Source organism: Aethalodelphis obliquidens, unplaced genomic scaffold (assembly GCF_003676395.1).
Source record: "Aethalodelphis obliquidens isolate GAN/ISIS:26980383/991018 unplaced genomic scaffold, ASM367639v1 scaffold69, whole genome shotgun sequence".
Taxonomy (NCBI): domain Eukaryota; kingdom Metazoa; phylum Chordata; class Mammalia; order Artiodactyla; family Delphinidae; genus Aethalodelphis; species Aethalodelphis obliquidens.
Window position 1 is genome coordinate 8,123,555 of NW_020838013.1, and position 18,234 is coordinate 8,141,788.

Here is an 18,234-nt window from a genome sequence, read left to right on the forward strand (position 1 = left end):
TGACCTTACCCTGAACTTTATACCCCAGATACAGAGATCAGCTAACTGAGGAGTTAAGCAGAGGACCAGCGGCTGGCTGCCTGGTGCCGCCCACCTCCTCCTCAGGGGCCTGGCTCTCTGAGGGCAGCAGTGTTCGGCCCAGAACCACAAGTGAGGCTATGGGGAAGGATGCTGAATGTATAAATATATATATATATATATATAGAGAGAGAGAGAGAGAGAGAGGGAGGGAGGGAGGGAGGGAGGGAGGGAGGGGGAGAGAGAGAGAGAGAGAGAGAGAGAGAGAGAGAGTGTGTGTGTGTGTCCGCGCGCGCGCGCTCTTAACAGCCTTACCTACCCGCCCCCCCCCAATCTCCCAAATATCTTCTGTTGTTTTATGAAGTCACCCTGCTGTCTGCCTCAGTTTCCCCAGCAAGGCACCACAGGGCACAGCAAGGATTCTACTTTGGGTGCAGTGTAGTCTGACCTGTGATGGCTCAGTTCCAAGGTCTTGGAAGACAAATCAGGTAGAGTCAAAATTACCTTTGAAAATGCCTTGAATTTCCCCTAAAAAAATTCCTTTCTCGGAGCTTTATGTGTCCCCTCCTAAGCTGCCCTTGTGCCCGCTGAAATGGGCGAGCTCGTGTGTGAACCCCTGGGGTGCACCTACTCTTCTCCAGGCACTCCCTGTGCCATCGTCAGCGTGAGCCTCTCGGGCCACTGCCAGGTCAAGAGGTTACTTACTGGGAAGATCAAAGCAACAGTAGGGTCACGGCTGGAGGTGTGAGGATGACGTGGACACCAGGGATGCCAGTCTCTGAGGCTGGACCTGGCCTCCTAGCTCCCTCTGCCTCCAGCTTTTCTTTCTCTTCCTCTTCCCTCCACGAGGACTCTGAGGTGGCACCCGGCATTCCCACGGGCCAACCAAACCTGACAGACGTCTAGCCAGACCTCGGACCACTAGCCACTCATTGCTAAGGATGTGCATCTAAGGCGTGGCCCCTGCCCAGGACACCTGCATTGTCCCAAGAGGGCTGGTAAATCTTAAAGAATGAACGCTAGAGGGGGCGCTCTGGGGCAGCACGAGAAGCCACAGAGCCGGGTCTGCCACTGTACCCTGGGGGGCCAGGTCAGCGCTGCCCTGGAGTAGTCTGCAGGCCTGCGCGCCCCTCGCCCTCCTCACACGGCGGTGCCAGGTCCGTGGTGTGCAAAGAGACTGAACGCGAAGAATTCTCACTGGAGAAGATGGTCACAGAGTCACCCAACCAGCGCACAGGCTGTCTCTGCACGGACTGTTCTCTCCTGCCCGGAGGGCCATAGAAACACTTTGGGGGTGCAGACCCAAACCAGAGGCCAGGCTTCTTTGCCTCTGCTGGCTAGTTACCTCCCCACCCCCTGCTTGCCAGCCCTCAGGGTGCCAGTCCAGCTTCCCCATCACAGACTGGGGCTCCCCTAAAGACTGCCGCTACCTCACGGGGGACGCCGGCAAGACCCAGTCCTGTGAGTCGGGGGACTGACTGACGAAGCGCTCGCAGGGCCCTACCGAAGACTCGGCCGGCAGCAGCGCCCCTCCCACCCCTGACGCGGGACGGGCTCAGTCGATCCTGCCAGAGGCTCACCCTCTCCTGAGCACCCGAAAGCCACCAGGTCTACGAACGCTGCTGCCACATTCGGGCTGTGCAGCCTGCGGGCCGCTCAGAACCCTAGAGGCACCGTGCGCTTCCCTTCCGTGCCAAGCACAGCACCGGGGAAGGCAGGGGTTGTGGCCTGCCCTGGTCCTCACTCTGCTTGAAGATGGGTGCCGTCCTTGGCAGGTGAGCCCGACTGCGATGAGAATAGAGGGCAGAGGCATGGCGGGGCACGGGCCTCTGCATTCCCCCCAAGAGGAGCACAGTGGGCGCCAGGTTTCTCCCTGCACCTCCACAGGGGCCAGAACAGCTCATGAGCCCCTCTCCCAGGGGTGAGACGCTGTGGATTGTGGGTCTGCGTCTCTCCTCTGCCGCTGGCCCATCCTGGGGCCCGGGGCTTTGGGGCCTCCAGGTGTATCTTGTTAAATAAGGACGACACCTAACGGTGGCGCACTGTGACCTCATCTGTGTCCCACAGAAGCTTGTGACCTGGTGGTTTCAGAAGCTCTCAGGCCAAGTAAGGATGTCCCCGTGGGGCCCCTCGTCGTAAGGTGACATTTTACACTGTCTGCTGTCGGGCAGGGCACTTTTCCTGAAGCAGGTGCGCAGCTGGATGCCTGACCCCGCCTTCTCAGAAGCTAACACCAGCACCATGAGACACATCCCTCATGTCTGCAAGAGGGCACTGAGGCTCAGAGAGGTGAGGTGGCTGCCGTGGCACCCACAGGCAGGCTAAAATGAGCCAGGCTGGCCAGAGTCCGCCGGTGGGCAGTGTCCCCAGGCTTGGTGAACCCATAACCAACACCAGCTAACAAGGAACAAGAAATCTCAGACAAGGGGTGCGTGATCACTGCACTGAGAACTACAGGACACGGTAGGAGAAATGAAAGAAGACCTCAATAAATGAGGGACACGTCGAGACCACAGTTGCAAAGACTCAACATAGTAAAGATGTTTACTCTCCCCATAATCATCTAGAGAGCCGCCGCACCTATTAGAAGTTTTCTGTGGAAACTGGCACATGGATGGAGAGACAGGTGCCACACAAAGACAGCCAAGCAAGGCAGGAGAACTGGCTGGAGCCTGCTTGATCAGCTGTCCAGGGCTGGTATCAAACTATAGTGATGATGAAACATGGCCCTGGCAAAAAAGAAAAACTGAGATCTGACTCATGGAAGCGAATAGAGCCACGTGTAGACAGTGAGCTGGTTTATAACGATGCTGATACGGTAGGGCAGTGGAGAAAGGATGGTCTTTTCAGTAAAGGGTGCTGAGTCGAGCTGGATATCCAAATGGGGGAAAACTGTACCCTGACCTCAGCCTCGTACTGCATGCAAAAATTGATTCCAGGCGGACTGTAGATCTCCGTGTGAAAGGTGAACTGTTAAAGCTTTAGAAAAAACCAGAATATCTTTATGACCTTAAATAGGACACAGATAGCACTCTCCAGAAAGGAAATGTTTGATTAACTGGATCACCTTAAAATTAAGACCTTCTGTTCATCAAAAGACACCTTAAGAGAGGAAAAGGGTGACCTGCAGAGGAAGAGGTGTTGTGTATATATATATATATATATTCCAAATAATCTGACCAATGACTCATGTCCAGGGTAAAGATAGAACTCCTACAATCAAAAGAAAAGATAACCCAGTAGAAAGTGGGCAGCCGACGTGGGCATTTTACAAAGGACGATATCCAGCTAAGCAATACTCATGTAGAAAGGGGCTCAATTGTATTAGCCGTTGGCTTACTGCACATTAAAGTCACAAGTTGATGCCACCAGACACCAGTATGGCTAGAAGGGAAGTGATGGAGAATGCCCAGTGTTAGGATATGGAGCAGCCAGAATGCCCCGATGCCACTGGTGGGAGTGGAAATGGTATATGCCTGCTTTGGGAAACCGTTAGTCAATGTTTACTAAGTCAACAAGCTCGTCCAGTGGCCTGGCAGCTCCGCACCTAGGCACATACTTGCCAGAAAGCAGCCCATGTGTTCATCAGACTAGACAGAATGTTGTTAGCAATAATGATAACAGCCCTGCCTTGGAAATTGTCCAAGTGGCCATCCAAGGAGAACGGATAACCAAAGTGTAGGCCATTCACACAGCGGGGCGCCAGCCGGCAAGGAAGGAGGGCGGCACTGCTCTCTTCAGCCAGACGGCAGGGCTCCCAGGGACTCGGACAAACGGGCGCGTGCACTGTGTGAGTCTCGATAGAAAGTTCAAGAACGGACAAAGCCGAGTCCTGTTGCTAGAAGCCAGGACACTGGTTACCCGTGGGCATCAGTGACAGGAAGTGGGAGCCTAGGGGCTTCCCGGGAGGTTCTGCTGCCTCAGCTGGGGGCTGGTTACGTGCGTGCCAGGGGCTGAAAATGCATAAAGCAGTACACTTGAGATCTGTGGACTCATCTGCGTGTACTTCATCCTTCAAGTCGAAAACAGTGTCCTGTATGCGAGGACAATCCTTTCTAAACTTGACTTGAGAGAGGGCCAACCCAGGCCTGCAGAGGGGCTGGGCCTGCCCACAAGCACCCTCCACCCTCGGCTCAGCGGACACACACCTCAGGCTTCCTGATCAGGCTGCCTTGGGACTCAGTCTCCCCTTCTAGGTTCAAGCCGAGCCCAAGAGGGAGCTGTGTGGTACTCCCCGACGGCGAGAAATGTCTCCACGTCAACACCCGTGCGGTCTGTGCAGTCGTTTTCCCCAGCCACTTCTAGGGTGTGGACGGTCTCTCCTCCGGCGCTACCCTAACCCTAACCCTAGCCCGGTCCACGCTAGCCTTGCTGAGGACCTGCACCACGGAGACTGCTGAGCGGGGCCTGAGAGCGCCTGGGCCGGGGGTTATGGATGGCTTCTGAGGAAGTACGGAGCCTCCCCGCTTTCCTCTGGGCCTCCCACCCAGACGGCGGGCCCACTCCCCAGAGCAGCAGCCCCGGGAGACTGGCTGCGTCCTCCTCTCATGCTCAGATGGAGGAAGCGAGGCGCCCAGAGGTTAGGGGGCCTCCGGGGGCAGCCCGCAGCTGGGCTGGTGCAGGCTGGGAGCCAGACTGGGGGCATCCGATTCCCAGTCCCGTCTCTTTCCCACTGAGCCACTCCGCCTCGCTTTTAATTTAATTAGGAGAACATTTAATCCCCCCGTGCATTTCAGAGACGGGTTTGCGCCTGGCCGGAGCTGCGAGGCTCTGACGGGGAGCCTGTGACTCATGTAGCTTCGCACAGCCCTCCCGGGCGGGCTCCCACGGGGCTTCCTTGGCACCTTGTGCAGACAGAGGTGGTCTGGAGTGCCGAGGAAGACAGGACAGTGGTCTGGAAAGACAAACTAGCCTCATCTGTTCCTGGCAAGCCCCCTCCTTTATCCCCCTGGACACTGGCCCCAGAAAGGCCTCTCCGTCCTTTCCCACCAAAGTTTGCAGGGTGAGAAACAGAGCGAGGGGCTTGGGTGTTCGCAGAGGTGCAGTGCCTGGCGCCTCCAGGGTCCATGGGTGTGGGCCGCAGTGGGCCCTGGGTGTCTCTGAAACGTCCCAAGCAAACCTAGTCCCATCGATAGAGCTAGTACCCCTGGTCCACGGAGCTGAGTGCAGGACCAAGCCTTGTGACATTTGCCCCCGTTTCCAGAAGGCATGGGGCTGGCCCTGGCCTCGCTGACAAATGCAGATTTCAGGAGACATTAGTAGTGATGTGGATGAAAGCCAGGCCACAGCGGCCTTGCTGGAGAAGAGAAACTTGAACGTTTTGGCGTGAGATTCCGCAGGGTCCAGGAGAAAGTTGAAGACATGGAAATTCTAATTAACGCACACAGGGCTGGTTTTGCTCAAGGACCTCCAGGCTGTCATGTCGCAGGAGGCCTGCAAGTATATGCTCGCTGGGTGTGTGTGAGCGTGTGTGAGCCTGCTTGCTCGTGGTCACCTGGTGGGTGACCTGTAGCGCCCCAGCCTTGGCCTTGCCTTCCCTCTGCTTGCCTTTCCTAGAAGGCCCCTGGCCTGCCCTGTGCCTATCTTGGTGTACAGGGTGCTAACCGAACTCTTCCCCCTGCAGAGCGGGGCAGAGCGGTGGCTAGTTAAAAAGAGCTGAATCTCGCCCACCCGAGATGCCGTGATGAGAGATGGAGGGACCAGGGACCAACTCTCCTGGAGGGACCCTTCAGGGAAACCACAGGCTGCTGTGCTCACAGAGGGTCTGGCCACTTGAACTACCTGTCTTGGGTGTCCACGTGCAACCGGTGGGGCAGATGTGGGTGCCAGGCCACTCCTGGCTGACTGCAGCCGTGGGGAGGACCCCATAGGGATGGCCGCCGTCTCCCAAGGCTGCTGAGAGAAAGGGTTCCCAGGCCACGGCCCACACACAGCCCTGGAGCTCAGAGCCACAGGTCCCGATGCTGAGGCCAGTTCTGACCCAGCCGCCCCTGGCCCTGCACGCCAGCACCCATGCTGAGGCGCCCACAGCCCTTGCTTCATCTCCTCCTCGGGAGGTGCTGGTTGGGGGCCCCTGTCTGCCTTGGGGTGGGAGCCATAGTCCTGGAGCTCCCTCCAGCCTGGGGCTTGAGGGGTGCCAGATAGGGAGAGGCCCAGGGGAGCTGCACATCGCCCGCTCCCCAGGAGCCGAGGATCCTGGGAGACAGGTACCCAAAAAGGAGTCCCAGGGCCCGTACTAGGGCACAGGGAGCTGGTACAGAGGGCCTCAGGGCTGAAGGAGGACGCGGCTGCCTGGCCTGTGGACGTCCTGCGCCTCCTTGAGAGGGGATGACTTGAGAGGGCCTTGGAAAGGTGAGCAGGAATCTCATGGCTGCAGAGGAGTGCCAAGGCTGTCCCCGATGGGACACCGTGTGCAAGGCACAGGGATGCACACAGGGGTGGCCCTCCCCTCAGGGGGCAGGAGCCTAGGAACTCACCCCAGCTCCCGGGGAGCAGGGCTCCGCTACGCCCCACTCCCCCAGATGCCTTGTCTCCTGCCTCACACTTGCTCCTTGGAAGCCCTGTGGCAAGACTGGGTGGGGGGTCGGGGGGGCACAAATGCAGACAGCCGCCTGCTGGCCCTGCTGGCCCTGGAAGACTATCTTCCTGAAAGGTGTGGGTGCGACTCCGGCCCGGCCACCCAGATTCGTGTGAGGGCCCTGGAGCTGCCCAGGGGCTTGCCTGTGGGGCTGGAGTGCCCGAAGCTACTGTGTCTCCCCTGCCCACTGCACCCTGGGCCCTGCTCGCCGGCAACCCCCTTGGTTACACCAGGCTGGCTTGCTGACCCCCAGTCCCCTGACCCCTCGCTCCACCGATGGCCAACAGGCCCCGGAAAGAGGAGCTTCGCCCAGCCCCAGGGACCTTCCCGTAATCAAGGCTGCAGTGACCTCACCTCCCTGGGGCCCAGCGGGCGGGGAGAGCTTGAGATGGAAACAAAATGTGTCTTTATTTATGCTTTTAATTTGAATCCTGGAACTGGCCCAACATGGTAATACATTTAACATCAGTAAAATGCTGAAGAAAAATGGATCTGTTTTTCAGTAACTGCCTCCCACCCACTCTGCCCGCTGTGAGACCCCCGCGCACACCCCCCATCCCTTACACACACCAGGGCGTGCGCCCCTCTCTTCCCCGCATGGAGTCCGTGGGGCTGAGCTGCCCGCAGGAGCCGAGACGGGTCCCCGAGCGGCTGGAGCCGAGTTTAATGAGGGGCATCAATCACCAGGCGGGCCGTGCGGGAGGCAAAGGAATGTGGTCCCAGCATGGGCACCGAGGCCCGGCCATCCCCCTCCCCGCCCTGCCCTGCCAGCAGTCACAGCCCTAAGTAAGCATGGTGCCCGGCGGTGCCACCTCCTTCCCCAGCCATGGTGGGGTGGGGCCTCTACCCAGCCTGCAGCCCTGGGGGCGCCTAGGTCTGAGGCCCCCACCGTCTCCTTCACTGTGCCTGCATCCCCCCTTCCCCACCTGGGCTCCCCCGAGCAGTACTCTGACTACTGAGGACGTGGGCACGCAGATCCCTTGTCGTCTCAACCTTGACTCTGTCTTGACCAGACCACAGTGCCTGGAGGTGTCCTTTCAACTGCAGCCTCGGTCTTTCCACTCCCAGCCTTCACTGCAGACCCTTCCTCCTAGCACCACGCCTAGGCTCCTTCCCACCTTCCCAGCTGCCTCATCTCCAGGGTCTGTACTGGTTCACAGGTTCTGGGGCGAGGACTCTACCGGGTGAGGACGGCCTAGGCCCAACCGGCGCTGGAGGGGACCACTCCTGCTACAACCAGCGGGCCACGCCATGCGACTGCTGGACCGAGAAGGCCCACCACAGGCTCTCTGGTTGGTGATGCCCCAGGCCCACAGCAAGCAGAGAGAGCTTGGGGCCTCTGTCTTGGAGGAGCGAAGACAAGAAACGGCCAGGCTCCTCTGACGATGCAGCTACACTGGCTCGAGTTCCCTCCTGGGGCTCCCTGGGCAGGTGGGCGGCCTCTAGCCTTGGGAAACGTGGTGCACGCAGATGCCAACACACATGGACCTCGCTTCAAAAGGGGGGACTGTGAAAGGCAGCTGTGAGCTTGGCTTTGGGCCACCTCGGTCCCCAGCCTCACCACCCTCACCCTGGGCCTCTCTGCAGGGGCCTTGCAGGGCCCGGGGAGCTGGTGAAGACTGACTGCCCTGCTGGATGGATGGTGGGTGATGGCCCTGTCCACCCGGGGGGCAACTCCTTGCATGTGCATTCTGGGGGCCAGGCCACGGCTGAGAGAACAAGGGAGAGTGAGCTCTGACAGGAAGAGAGCGGCCAGGAGGACAGGAAGGGGCAGGCTGAGCGGCACAGTGAGGCCTGGGTGCCGTCCACCCGCGTGAGGGTTGTGGTTCCCAGCAGGCTCCTGGCCGTCCTCGCTCTGAGCAGGCACTGCCACCTGGGCTGCAGACACCAGCCACAAAACTGCAACTATTACCGCTTTGGCGTCCTTTGCGCCCCAGATTCGGTACAGGCCTCAGCCAGAGTGGTAAGCTGGCATTCTGCCTTGGGACGCTGACCTGCACCTGCCCATCCCACCGGGCACCCGCCACTGCTCACGCCTCCGCCCTTGCCCATTTATCAAGTGAGCCTATCAGGTCATCTCCGGGATGGGCCCAGAGGTCAGAGCCACCTTCCCAGGGGTGGCCTGGAAGCTTGCTCCGGTGCCGAGTCCACGAGGATGAATAACCCTGCTTCCCAGTGACCTGGGTGGCTCCCACCAAGCCTGAGAATGCTTTCTGTGCACACCCTGCTATCCATGGGGTGCTGTCCACCTCCCTGTGAGCCGGGGGGCCTGGAAGGATGGTAGGCCATCCTGTCTGATCACGGTACCACCTTGAGACAGTCCAACCCTCCTCTCACTCTGGCTCCCCGACTCTGTCAGTCCTCTGGTTACAGAGCAGCCAGGAGGCCCTGCAGATCGGGTCCCGATTCCTCGGTCATCTGCAAGGCAAAGGCCACACCTGGCCGGCAGCACAGGCAGCCAGCCTGGGGCCTCACTCCCAGAGATATGCACACGGTTCAGGACAACCTCGAGACCCTTAGAGAGTCCGGAGAGCCGAAACACGCCTTAGTGACTCCGCAGAGAGAAGGAAAGAAGGCCAGCAAGTGACTCTCAGAAGGGCCGGGAGGGCCGCTCACACACCCCAGCACAGAAGGACTTCTCTGGGGAATCCCCAGTGGGGCAGTGGCCAGAACGGGCCCGCGTGTCCCACTGACCCCGCCACAGGCTGTCACCACTGGGTGCCCTAGCCGGGAGCACTGAGTCACGTCGGAGGGGAATCACACCATGGCCGGGCCCCAGGGATTGGCCTGGCGATACCGCGACGGTGGGGGAGGACGGGCATGCGTCCCAGGCCAGCTGTGCCTCGGGGGCAGGCCAACTGGAAGGCGTGGAAAATCAGCCATTTCCTCCACCTGAAGGAGCCCCTGAGGACAGCAGCGGCAACTGGCAGACAGCAGTCGGCATCTGCCCCGTGGCTTTGGCCAGGGTTCCACTGGGGAAATGCGAAAAACAAAGTCGTCTCTTTTTTGGGGGGCAGGGGAGGGGGCTAGGGGAGAGAAAAACAATCTTCTCAGACGCTCAAAGCACGAAAACAAGTGGAAAATGATCAGTCTGGTTTTCCATAAGTCAAAACAAGAGGATCGTGTTCCCAGGCTCGGCGGGAAATGCCCTCGCTCTCCTCCCCGCCTGGTGCCCGGGCACTGAGGCCAGCCCCTGGTGGTCGGTGGCCCCAGGTTGCTGAGGGCAGGCAGCGAGCGGTGGGCACTGAGTGAGGAGACCTGAGCCCTGGCCCGGCACCGAGCCCCACGCCCTCCTAGCTCATCACCCCCGGGTGAGCGGACACTCACTGCGACACATGGGTGATGGGCGCCAGCAGAGTCTCCCCTTCCAGGTCCAGGTCCTCGGCAAAGCTGTTGGTTCTCGTGAAATGGGCCGTGCTCACTTCCAGCAGCATGGGGCTCTTTTTCACTGTGGGGGAAGATGCGGGACAGCACGTTAGGCTTCCATGGAAGGCTTGATGGCAGAGGGGGCCCAGGGTTGCTCAGAGCTGAGATGCTCACCCCAAGCTGCTACCCTGGCTGTGGGGCGGACCTGTGCCCCTGGAGCCTTCCCACAGACGGGTAAGATATCTACTCGCAGGGCTGGGTGAGGAGTGCAGATGGTGTATGAAGCCTCGGCACAGAGGACTGGCGGGGGGGGGGGCGTCCCGATGGCCCCCACGTGCCTGAGGCCACAGTGGTCAAGGAGCAGTTGAGAGCCGATGACACCTCCTCAGAGTGAGGACTGTGCCTGGGCTGAGCTCAGGTGTCTGGGCCTCTCCCCAGGTTCACACCAGACGTTCAGGTCAAGAATAGAACACAGCTGCCTGGCACAGGTCTGCTAAGACACGGACGCTCATCACCACGCTGTCACTGTCACGTGGCTGCATGGCTTTCGACGCATCCGTGAAGACCCAGGGTGGTAGGGCTCCTGCTCACAGAGCGTCGCAAGCCGGGGAGGAAGGGGCAGCCGCAGAGCTCCTGGCCCCTTGCGTCCGCCACCCGCACCCTGAGGGAGGCACAGGAACCGCCCCGACGGCTGGTGTTGGCATTCAGACTCCTGGGCCCACCCGCAGTGAGCAGGTGCTAGTGTTCCGGGCTGACTAAGAATAATTAGCAGTCCCCTGGTTTTCAATCTGGACCTTTTTTATTCTTCTATTTAAAGTTTTTGTTGTAAAATAACGAATTACTTGTAAAAAGGGACACAGCTCAAAGACTCACGAAGGCCTTCCTTCCCCGAGGTCATCAGCGTTAACCGCCAACTAGATTCCCAGCTCACCCCTCTGCTCACGAGAGCAGCTGACACCTGGAGGGACTTGCATTTATACACACGTGACGGCTCTGTTCCTGTCCCTGCAATGTGCCCGTCTCATTTTCCTACAGGTATTTAGACGTGGATCTAAGCCTTGTTTTAGTAATTGTGTAACAGTCTGTAGCTTAGATCTACCACAATTAACTCAACCAGTCCATGTGCGACGGACATTTGGTTCCATTAGCTTTAAGCCACTGCTTTAAGACGATGATGCACCCGTCCATCTTTACGAAAACCTGACATATTGAGGCAGGTGAGAGGGTGCTTCCTTGGTACGTTTAATAGGTGTGGCTGGATTGTTTTCCCAAGAAGTCGCATCAATTAGGCTCCAGCAGCAGTGTGTGCGCACATGCCACCTTCTCCACATCCATGTCCGCACCGGCCTTTGCAGCCTCTGCTGGGCCCGTCACATGTAGATGAAGACGGGCGTGGTGCCTTTCCTTCTATGCTGGATGCCCATTGTGGCTCAGAGGCTATTTGGTTTTCCTCTTGTGGGATTATCTGTTCTTATCCTTTGCTCACTTCCGTTCGTCAATTTGTAGGAATTTTTTTTCTATGCTAGAGATAATTAACCCGTTGCATGTGAGGCACAAGTGTCTTCCCCAGTCTGTCTCTGGTGTTTTTACCTTAATTATGGTGGTTTTGTCACAGAACGTTTTTTATGATTTTGAAGCGATACCTATCTTTTGCTTTTTGAAAGAGAAAGGATTCCCCACCCAAAGTAGTACCACCATCTCCTAAGTATAGACGTGTGTGTGTGTGTGTAAATTTTAATACATTTAGCACTTATACCTCACGTTGTAGGAGATCATCAACAATCAGAAAATGAAAATGTAAAGGTACTGCATGCAGTCTCACTGAAAAAACTAAAATGAAACACAAACTATAAATTCTCTTCAAGAAGACACAGGAGAAAGTCTCTGGATTTGATACCAAAAGCTCAGTCTGTGAGCAGAAAAAAATGGAAAAACTGGACTTTATCAAAATTAAAAGCATTTGCTCCGTAAAAGACACTGCGAAGGGAATGAAAAGACAAGTCATAGACTTGGAGAAAATGTTTACATGTCACGTGTCTGGTCAAGGACTTTGATCCAGAATACGTAAGGAACTGTGGCAACCTGACAAGAAAGCTAACAGCCCCGTTTTAAAAATGGATTACTAATAAGCTCATGAAAAGATGCTCAGTTCAACCAATACCAGTAGTTGTTAGGGAAATGCCAATTAAATCCACAGTGAGCTACCACTCTACCCACGTGAGAATGACAAAAACTTCTAAATGGCATCAGTTTCGGGTATTTGGTAAAGAATAAGGTTAGAGCCTTACTTTTCACTTTACATTAAGAAAAGAAAAAAAAGAAAGCGAAGCCTGACAATACCACGTGCTCATGAAGATGCAGAGCAACTAGAACGTTTACATGTTGCTGGTGAGAATGCAAAACGGTGCGGCCACGTTGGAAGAGGGTTTGGTGGTTCCTCGTAAAGTTCAACATACGTTTATCTTGTGACGCGTTGGTCCCTGTCCCAGTTATTTACCCAAGTGAACTGAAGATTTACATTCAGAAAAACCTGTACATAAGTGTGTATCGCAATCTTGCTTACAGCCGCCCCAACCAGGAAACAACTAAGATGCGCTTCAGTAGGTGAACGGATAAACTGTGGTACATCCATACAATGGAATTCCATCCAGCCCTCAAAGACGGGAACTAACGGTTCACGCGTGCAACGACACAGCTGAGTCGCAAATGCATCGTGCTAAGCAGTGAAGGAAGCCAGATGCAAAAGGCTACATATTACATGATTCCATTTATAGGACATTCTGGAAAAGGCAAAACTACAGGGACATAAAACAGATCAATGGCTGCTAGCGTTTAGAGGAGGGGGAGCACTTGACTTCAAAAGAGTTGCACGATGGAATTTTTCGGGCTATGGAACTTCTCTGTGTGATGTTGTGGTGGTAGGTACGTGACTCCAGGCATTTGTCAAAACCCATAGAACTGTACGTCTCCAAGAGTGAATTTTACTATACGCAACCCCCCGCTCCCCGCCAAATAAGCCTGTTGGAGGATCCAGGATGGAAAGCATACTGTCACGAGTGAATTCTGTATTACGAATACGTAACACAGCACTAAAAGGAGAGGAGAAGAAGGAGCTGGCCTGTGAAGTCTTGGGAAACAATCTTCTGATTGGATATGTTTAAAGCAAAAAAACCCCAAACTGTCATAAACACAGTATTCTAGTTGGTAAGTTTGTTTCTCATAGGGGTACTACAGGTACACTTGAGTTAAATAAGTAAATAATTATAGATGATGGGAGCCAGGATTCTCAATGTCAGAAAAAAAGTAACAGAGTTAGGGGGTGGTGAACGAACCCTGTGGTCAGAAATATCAGTATGAACTTACATTTAGTTTAAAATAGACACAAATAAATACAGATGTACGTGTACACTTGGGTTATTCACATACATACATTTCCTAGCTCTGTCCGCTGAGAGGCCCTAGAAGCAGTGACTAACTGTGGAGCAATGAGCACCTAGTGCCCAGATCCTGGTTTCTAAATCCCATTCTCCAGTAAAAGGAACCAGGGCTCTCTGATAGAATGGTGATTCTAGGGCTAGGGCAGGGGAAATATAAGATAAGCCTGAAGTATTGTCTAGTGTTAGAAAGGAAAGAAATGCTCAAAAATAAATAAATGAGAAGGATGAGGGCATATCAAATGGACACAGGAACTAACCCAAAAGAACTCTCAATCCAGTGACCAAAGCTAGAACAATTTGAGCAACAAAATAAATAATATTAAAAATATTATACAGAACCCTATCAAACATTTAGAGAAGAGCTAACACCCATCCTTCTCAAACTCTTCCAAAATATAGCAGAGGGGGGAACACTCCCAAACTCATTCTACGAGGCCACCATCACCCTGATACCAAAACCAGACAAGGATGTCACAAAGAAAACTACAGGCCAATATCACTGGTGGACATAGACGCAAACATCCTCAACAAAATACTAGCAAACAGAATCCAACAGCACATTAAAAGGACCATATACCATGATCAAGTGGGGTTTATCCCAGGAATGCAAGGATTCTTCAATATATGCAAATCAATCAATGAGATACACCATATTAACAAATTGAAGGAGAAAAACCATATGATCGTCTCAACAGATGAAAAAGCTTTCGACAAAAGTCAACACCCATTTATGGCAAAAACCCTCCAGAGAGTAGGCACAGAGGGAACTTTCCTCAACATAATAAAGGCCATATATGACAATCCCACAGCCAACATCATTCTCAGTGGTGAAAAACTGAAACCATTTCCTCTAAGATCAGGAACAAGACAAGGTTGCCCACTCTCACCACTATTATTCAACATAGTTTTGGAAGTTTTAGCCACAGTAATCAGAGAAGAAACAGAAATAAAAGGAATCCAAGTCGGAAAAGAAGTAAAATTGTCACTGTTTGCAGATGACATGATACTATACATAGAGAATCCTAAAGATGCCACCAGAAAACTACTAGACCTAGTCAATGAATCTGGTCAAGTAGCAGGATACAAAATTAATGCACAGAAATCTCTTGCATTCCTATACACTAATGATGGAAAATCTGAAAGAGAAATTAAGGAAACGCTCCCATTTCCCACTGCAACAAAAAGAATAAAATACCTAGGAATAAACCTACCAAGGAGACAAAAGACCTGTATGCAGAAAACTATAAGACGATGAAAGAAATTAAGGATGATACAAACAGATGGAGAGCTATACCATGTTCTTGGATTGGAAGAATCAACATTGTGAAAATGACTATACTACCCAAAGCAATCTACAGATTCAATGCAATCCCTATCAAACTACCAACGGCATTTTCCACAGAACTAGAACAAAAAATTTCACAATTTGTATGGAAACACAAAATACCCCGAATAGCCAAAGCAATCTTGAGAAAGGAAAACAGAGCTGGAGGAATCAGGCTCCCTGACTTCAGACTATACTACAAAGCTACAGTAATCAAGACAGTATGGTACTGGCACAAAAACAGAAATACAGATCAATGGAACAGGATAGAAAGCCCAGAGATAAACCCATGCACCTATGGTCACCTTGTTTTTGATAAAGGAGGCAAGAATGTACAATGGAGAAAAGACAGCCTCTTCAGTAAGTGGTGCTGGGAAAACTGGACAGCTACATGTAAAAGAATGAAATTAGAACACTCCCTAACACCATACACAAAAGTAAACTCAAAATGGATTAAAGACCTAAATGTAAGGCCAGACACTATAAAATTCTTAGAGGAAAACATAGGAAGAACACTCTATGACATAAATCACAGCAAGATCCTTTTTGACCCACCTCCTGGAGAAATGGAAATAAAAACAAAAATAAGTGGGACCTAATGAAACTTAAAAGCTTTTGCTCAGCAAAGGAAACCACAAACAAGACGAAAAGACAACCCTCAGAATGGGAGAAAATATTTGCAAACAAAGCAACTGACAAAGAATTAATCTCCAAAATATACAAGCAGCTCATGCAGCTCAATAACAAAAAAAACAAACAACCCAATCCAAAAATGGGCAGAAGACCTAAACAGACATTTCCCCAAAGAAGATATACAGATTGCCAACAAATACATGAAAGGATGCTCAACATCATTAATCATTAGAGAAATGCAAATGAAAACTACAATGAGGTATCACCTCACACCAGTCAGAATGGCCATCATCAAAAAATCTACAAACGGTAAATGCTGGAGAGGGTGTGGAGAAAAGGGAACCCTCTCGCACTGGTGATGGGAATGTAAATTGATACAGCCACTATGGAGAACAGTATGGAGGTTCCTTAAAAAACTAAAAACAGAACCACCATATGACCCCGCAATCCCATTCCTGGGCATATACCCTGAGAAAACCACAATTCAAAAAGAGCCATGTACCACAATGTTCACTGCAGCTCTATTTGTAATAGCCAGGGCATGGAAGCAATGTAAGTGTCCATCGACAGATGAATGGATAAAGAAAATGTGGCACATATATACAATGGAACATTACACAGCCATAAAAAAGAAACGAAATTGAGCTATTTGTAGTGAGGTGGATGGACCTAGAGACTGTCATACAGAGTGAAGTAAGTCAGAAAGAGAAAAACAAATACCATATGCTAACACATATATATGGAATCTAAAAAAAAAAAAAAAAAAAGGTTCTGAAGAACCTAGGGGCAGGACAGGAACAAAGACACAGACATAGAGAATGGACTTGAGGACACGGGGAGGGGGAAGGGTAAGCTGGGACGCAGTGAGAGAGTGGCATTTACATATATACACTACCAAATGTAAAACAGATAGCTAGTGGGAAGCAGCCGCATGGCACAGGGAGATCAGCTCGGTGCTTTGTGTCCACCTGGAGGGGTGGGATAGGGAGGGTGGGAGGGAGACGCAAGAGGGAGGAGATACGGGGATATATGTATAGCTGATTCACTTTGTTATTACAGCAGAACCTAACACACCACTGTGAAGCTATTATACTCCAAAGAAGATGTTATAAGAAAAAGACTTCAACAGGAAAAGAAAAAAAATATTATACAAAATAATAGTATTAGATTATAGCTCAAAAAAATAAACATTCCTGAGCCCATACCAATATAAATCAACGGATAACTGGAAGAGAGGGATAAATCTTCCTTATAGAAGAATTCCAGATAATAGATGCAGAAAGACTGAGGGAAAAAAACCACCGTTAGAACACCACAGTGATATTTGCTACAGGCAAGATCCAGGGACGAATGCTAAAATTAGTAGGAGAAACTTCAAAGTATCTCCTCTCAAATATTTATTCATTGCTGTGGTGGTTTTAACATATGTTCACCAACGCTTTGATATTCTCTCATGCAGGAGGTAGACCGTAACTCCCCTCTCCTTGGGTGTGGGCAGGACTTGGTGACCCCCTTCTCATGACTAGACTGGAAAGGGAAAGATACTAAATAAGGCTGGCTGACACCACCTTAACCAAGTGGGTCAAGGTTAACACTACCAGTGACAAACCATGTTGATGTCATGTACCCTGATACGGTGCAATGAGAAAAGCACCTCACTTCTGTGGCATTCTTCCCCCCAAACCCGTAACACCAGTCTAATCCTGAGAAAATAGGGACAAACCCCAACCGAGGGACACTGACGCCTGACTAGTATTCCTCAAAAGTGTTAAGGTCGGGGCTTCCCTGGTGGCGCAGTGGTTGGGAGTCCGCCTGCCGATGCAGGGGACACGGGTTCGTGCCCCGGTCCGGGAAGATCCCACATCCCGTGGAGCGGCTGCGCCCGTGAGCCATGGCCGCTGAGCCTGCGCGTCCGGAGCCTGTGCCCCGCAACGGGAGAGGCCACAGCAGTGAGAGGCCCGCGTACCGCAAAAAAAAAAAAAAAAAAAAAGTGTCAAGGTCATGAGGAACAAGGAGGGACCAAGATTTGTCTTCATGGATCAGAGGAGAATAAGCAGACCTGACTAAATGCAGTGATGGATCCTGGGACAGAAAAAGGACATTAGTAGTTAAACAGGGAAAATCCAGATAAATTAGCTAAACTGTAGCTTAACTACTAGTGCTGCCGAGTGTTCATTTCTTAGTGTTGCTAACTGTACCATGGTTTTATAAGATGCTAACATTAGGGGAAGCTGGTGAGAGTACAAAAAAAGCTGTACTATTTTTGTCTCTTCTGTAAAAAAAAAAAAAAAAGCCTGTATACAGTAGTACAAAAAATTTTTAGTACATAATTAAGGACATACAAGAACTCTAAGGAGAAATTATAAGACCTTAACAAGCAACATTCAAGAAGAGATAAATAATGGAGAAATAGCTTTTGTTCCATTGACTAGAAGACTCAATAGTGAAAAGATTCTCCCCAAATCTTAATAAAAATCCCACGGTTTCTGTGTTGGAACCTCGGCAAGCTGATTCTAAAATTGCTCTGGAAGTGCAAAAAGCCAAGAATCAACAAAATTCTTGAACAGCAACAAGGTAGGAGAACTTGCTCTACCAGACATGGGTACCTCTTACAAAGTAGCAGTCATTAAGGTGGTGCGGTGCTAATGCAGAAAGAGACAAACAGCCCAAGGGGACAGGGCTGACGGTCCAGAAATAGCCCCCACACATCTGCACGCTTGCTGTGTAGAAGAGGTGGCCTGCACATAGTGGGAGGAGGAAGTTCAGGGAGAGCTGGCTGTCCACATGGGAAGAAGGTTGACTTGGACCCTAACCTCACACCATACATCAACATTTCATTCTTGGCATTCCAGGCAATTGAAGGCTAATGGAGAGAAGTA

General features: G+C 52.3%; 1 protein-coding gene across 2 annotated transcripts in view; it reads right to left on the reverse strand.

Moving 5' to 3' along the window:
• KCNQ1 (potassium voltage-gated channel subfamily Q member 1) overlaps positions 1–18,234 on the reverse strand; it is a 346,354-nt gene that overhangs the window by 174,204 nt on the left and 153,916 nt on the right. For both annotated transcript variants that reach the window (XM_027090651.1, XM_027090650.1), the window contains exon 11: positions 9,923–10,043. In XM_027090651.1, the coding sequence (XP_026946452.1) occupies positions 9,923–10,043 (121 nt within the window). The remainder of the gene's footprint in view (positions 1–9,922; positions 10,044–18,234) is intronic.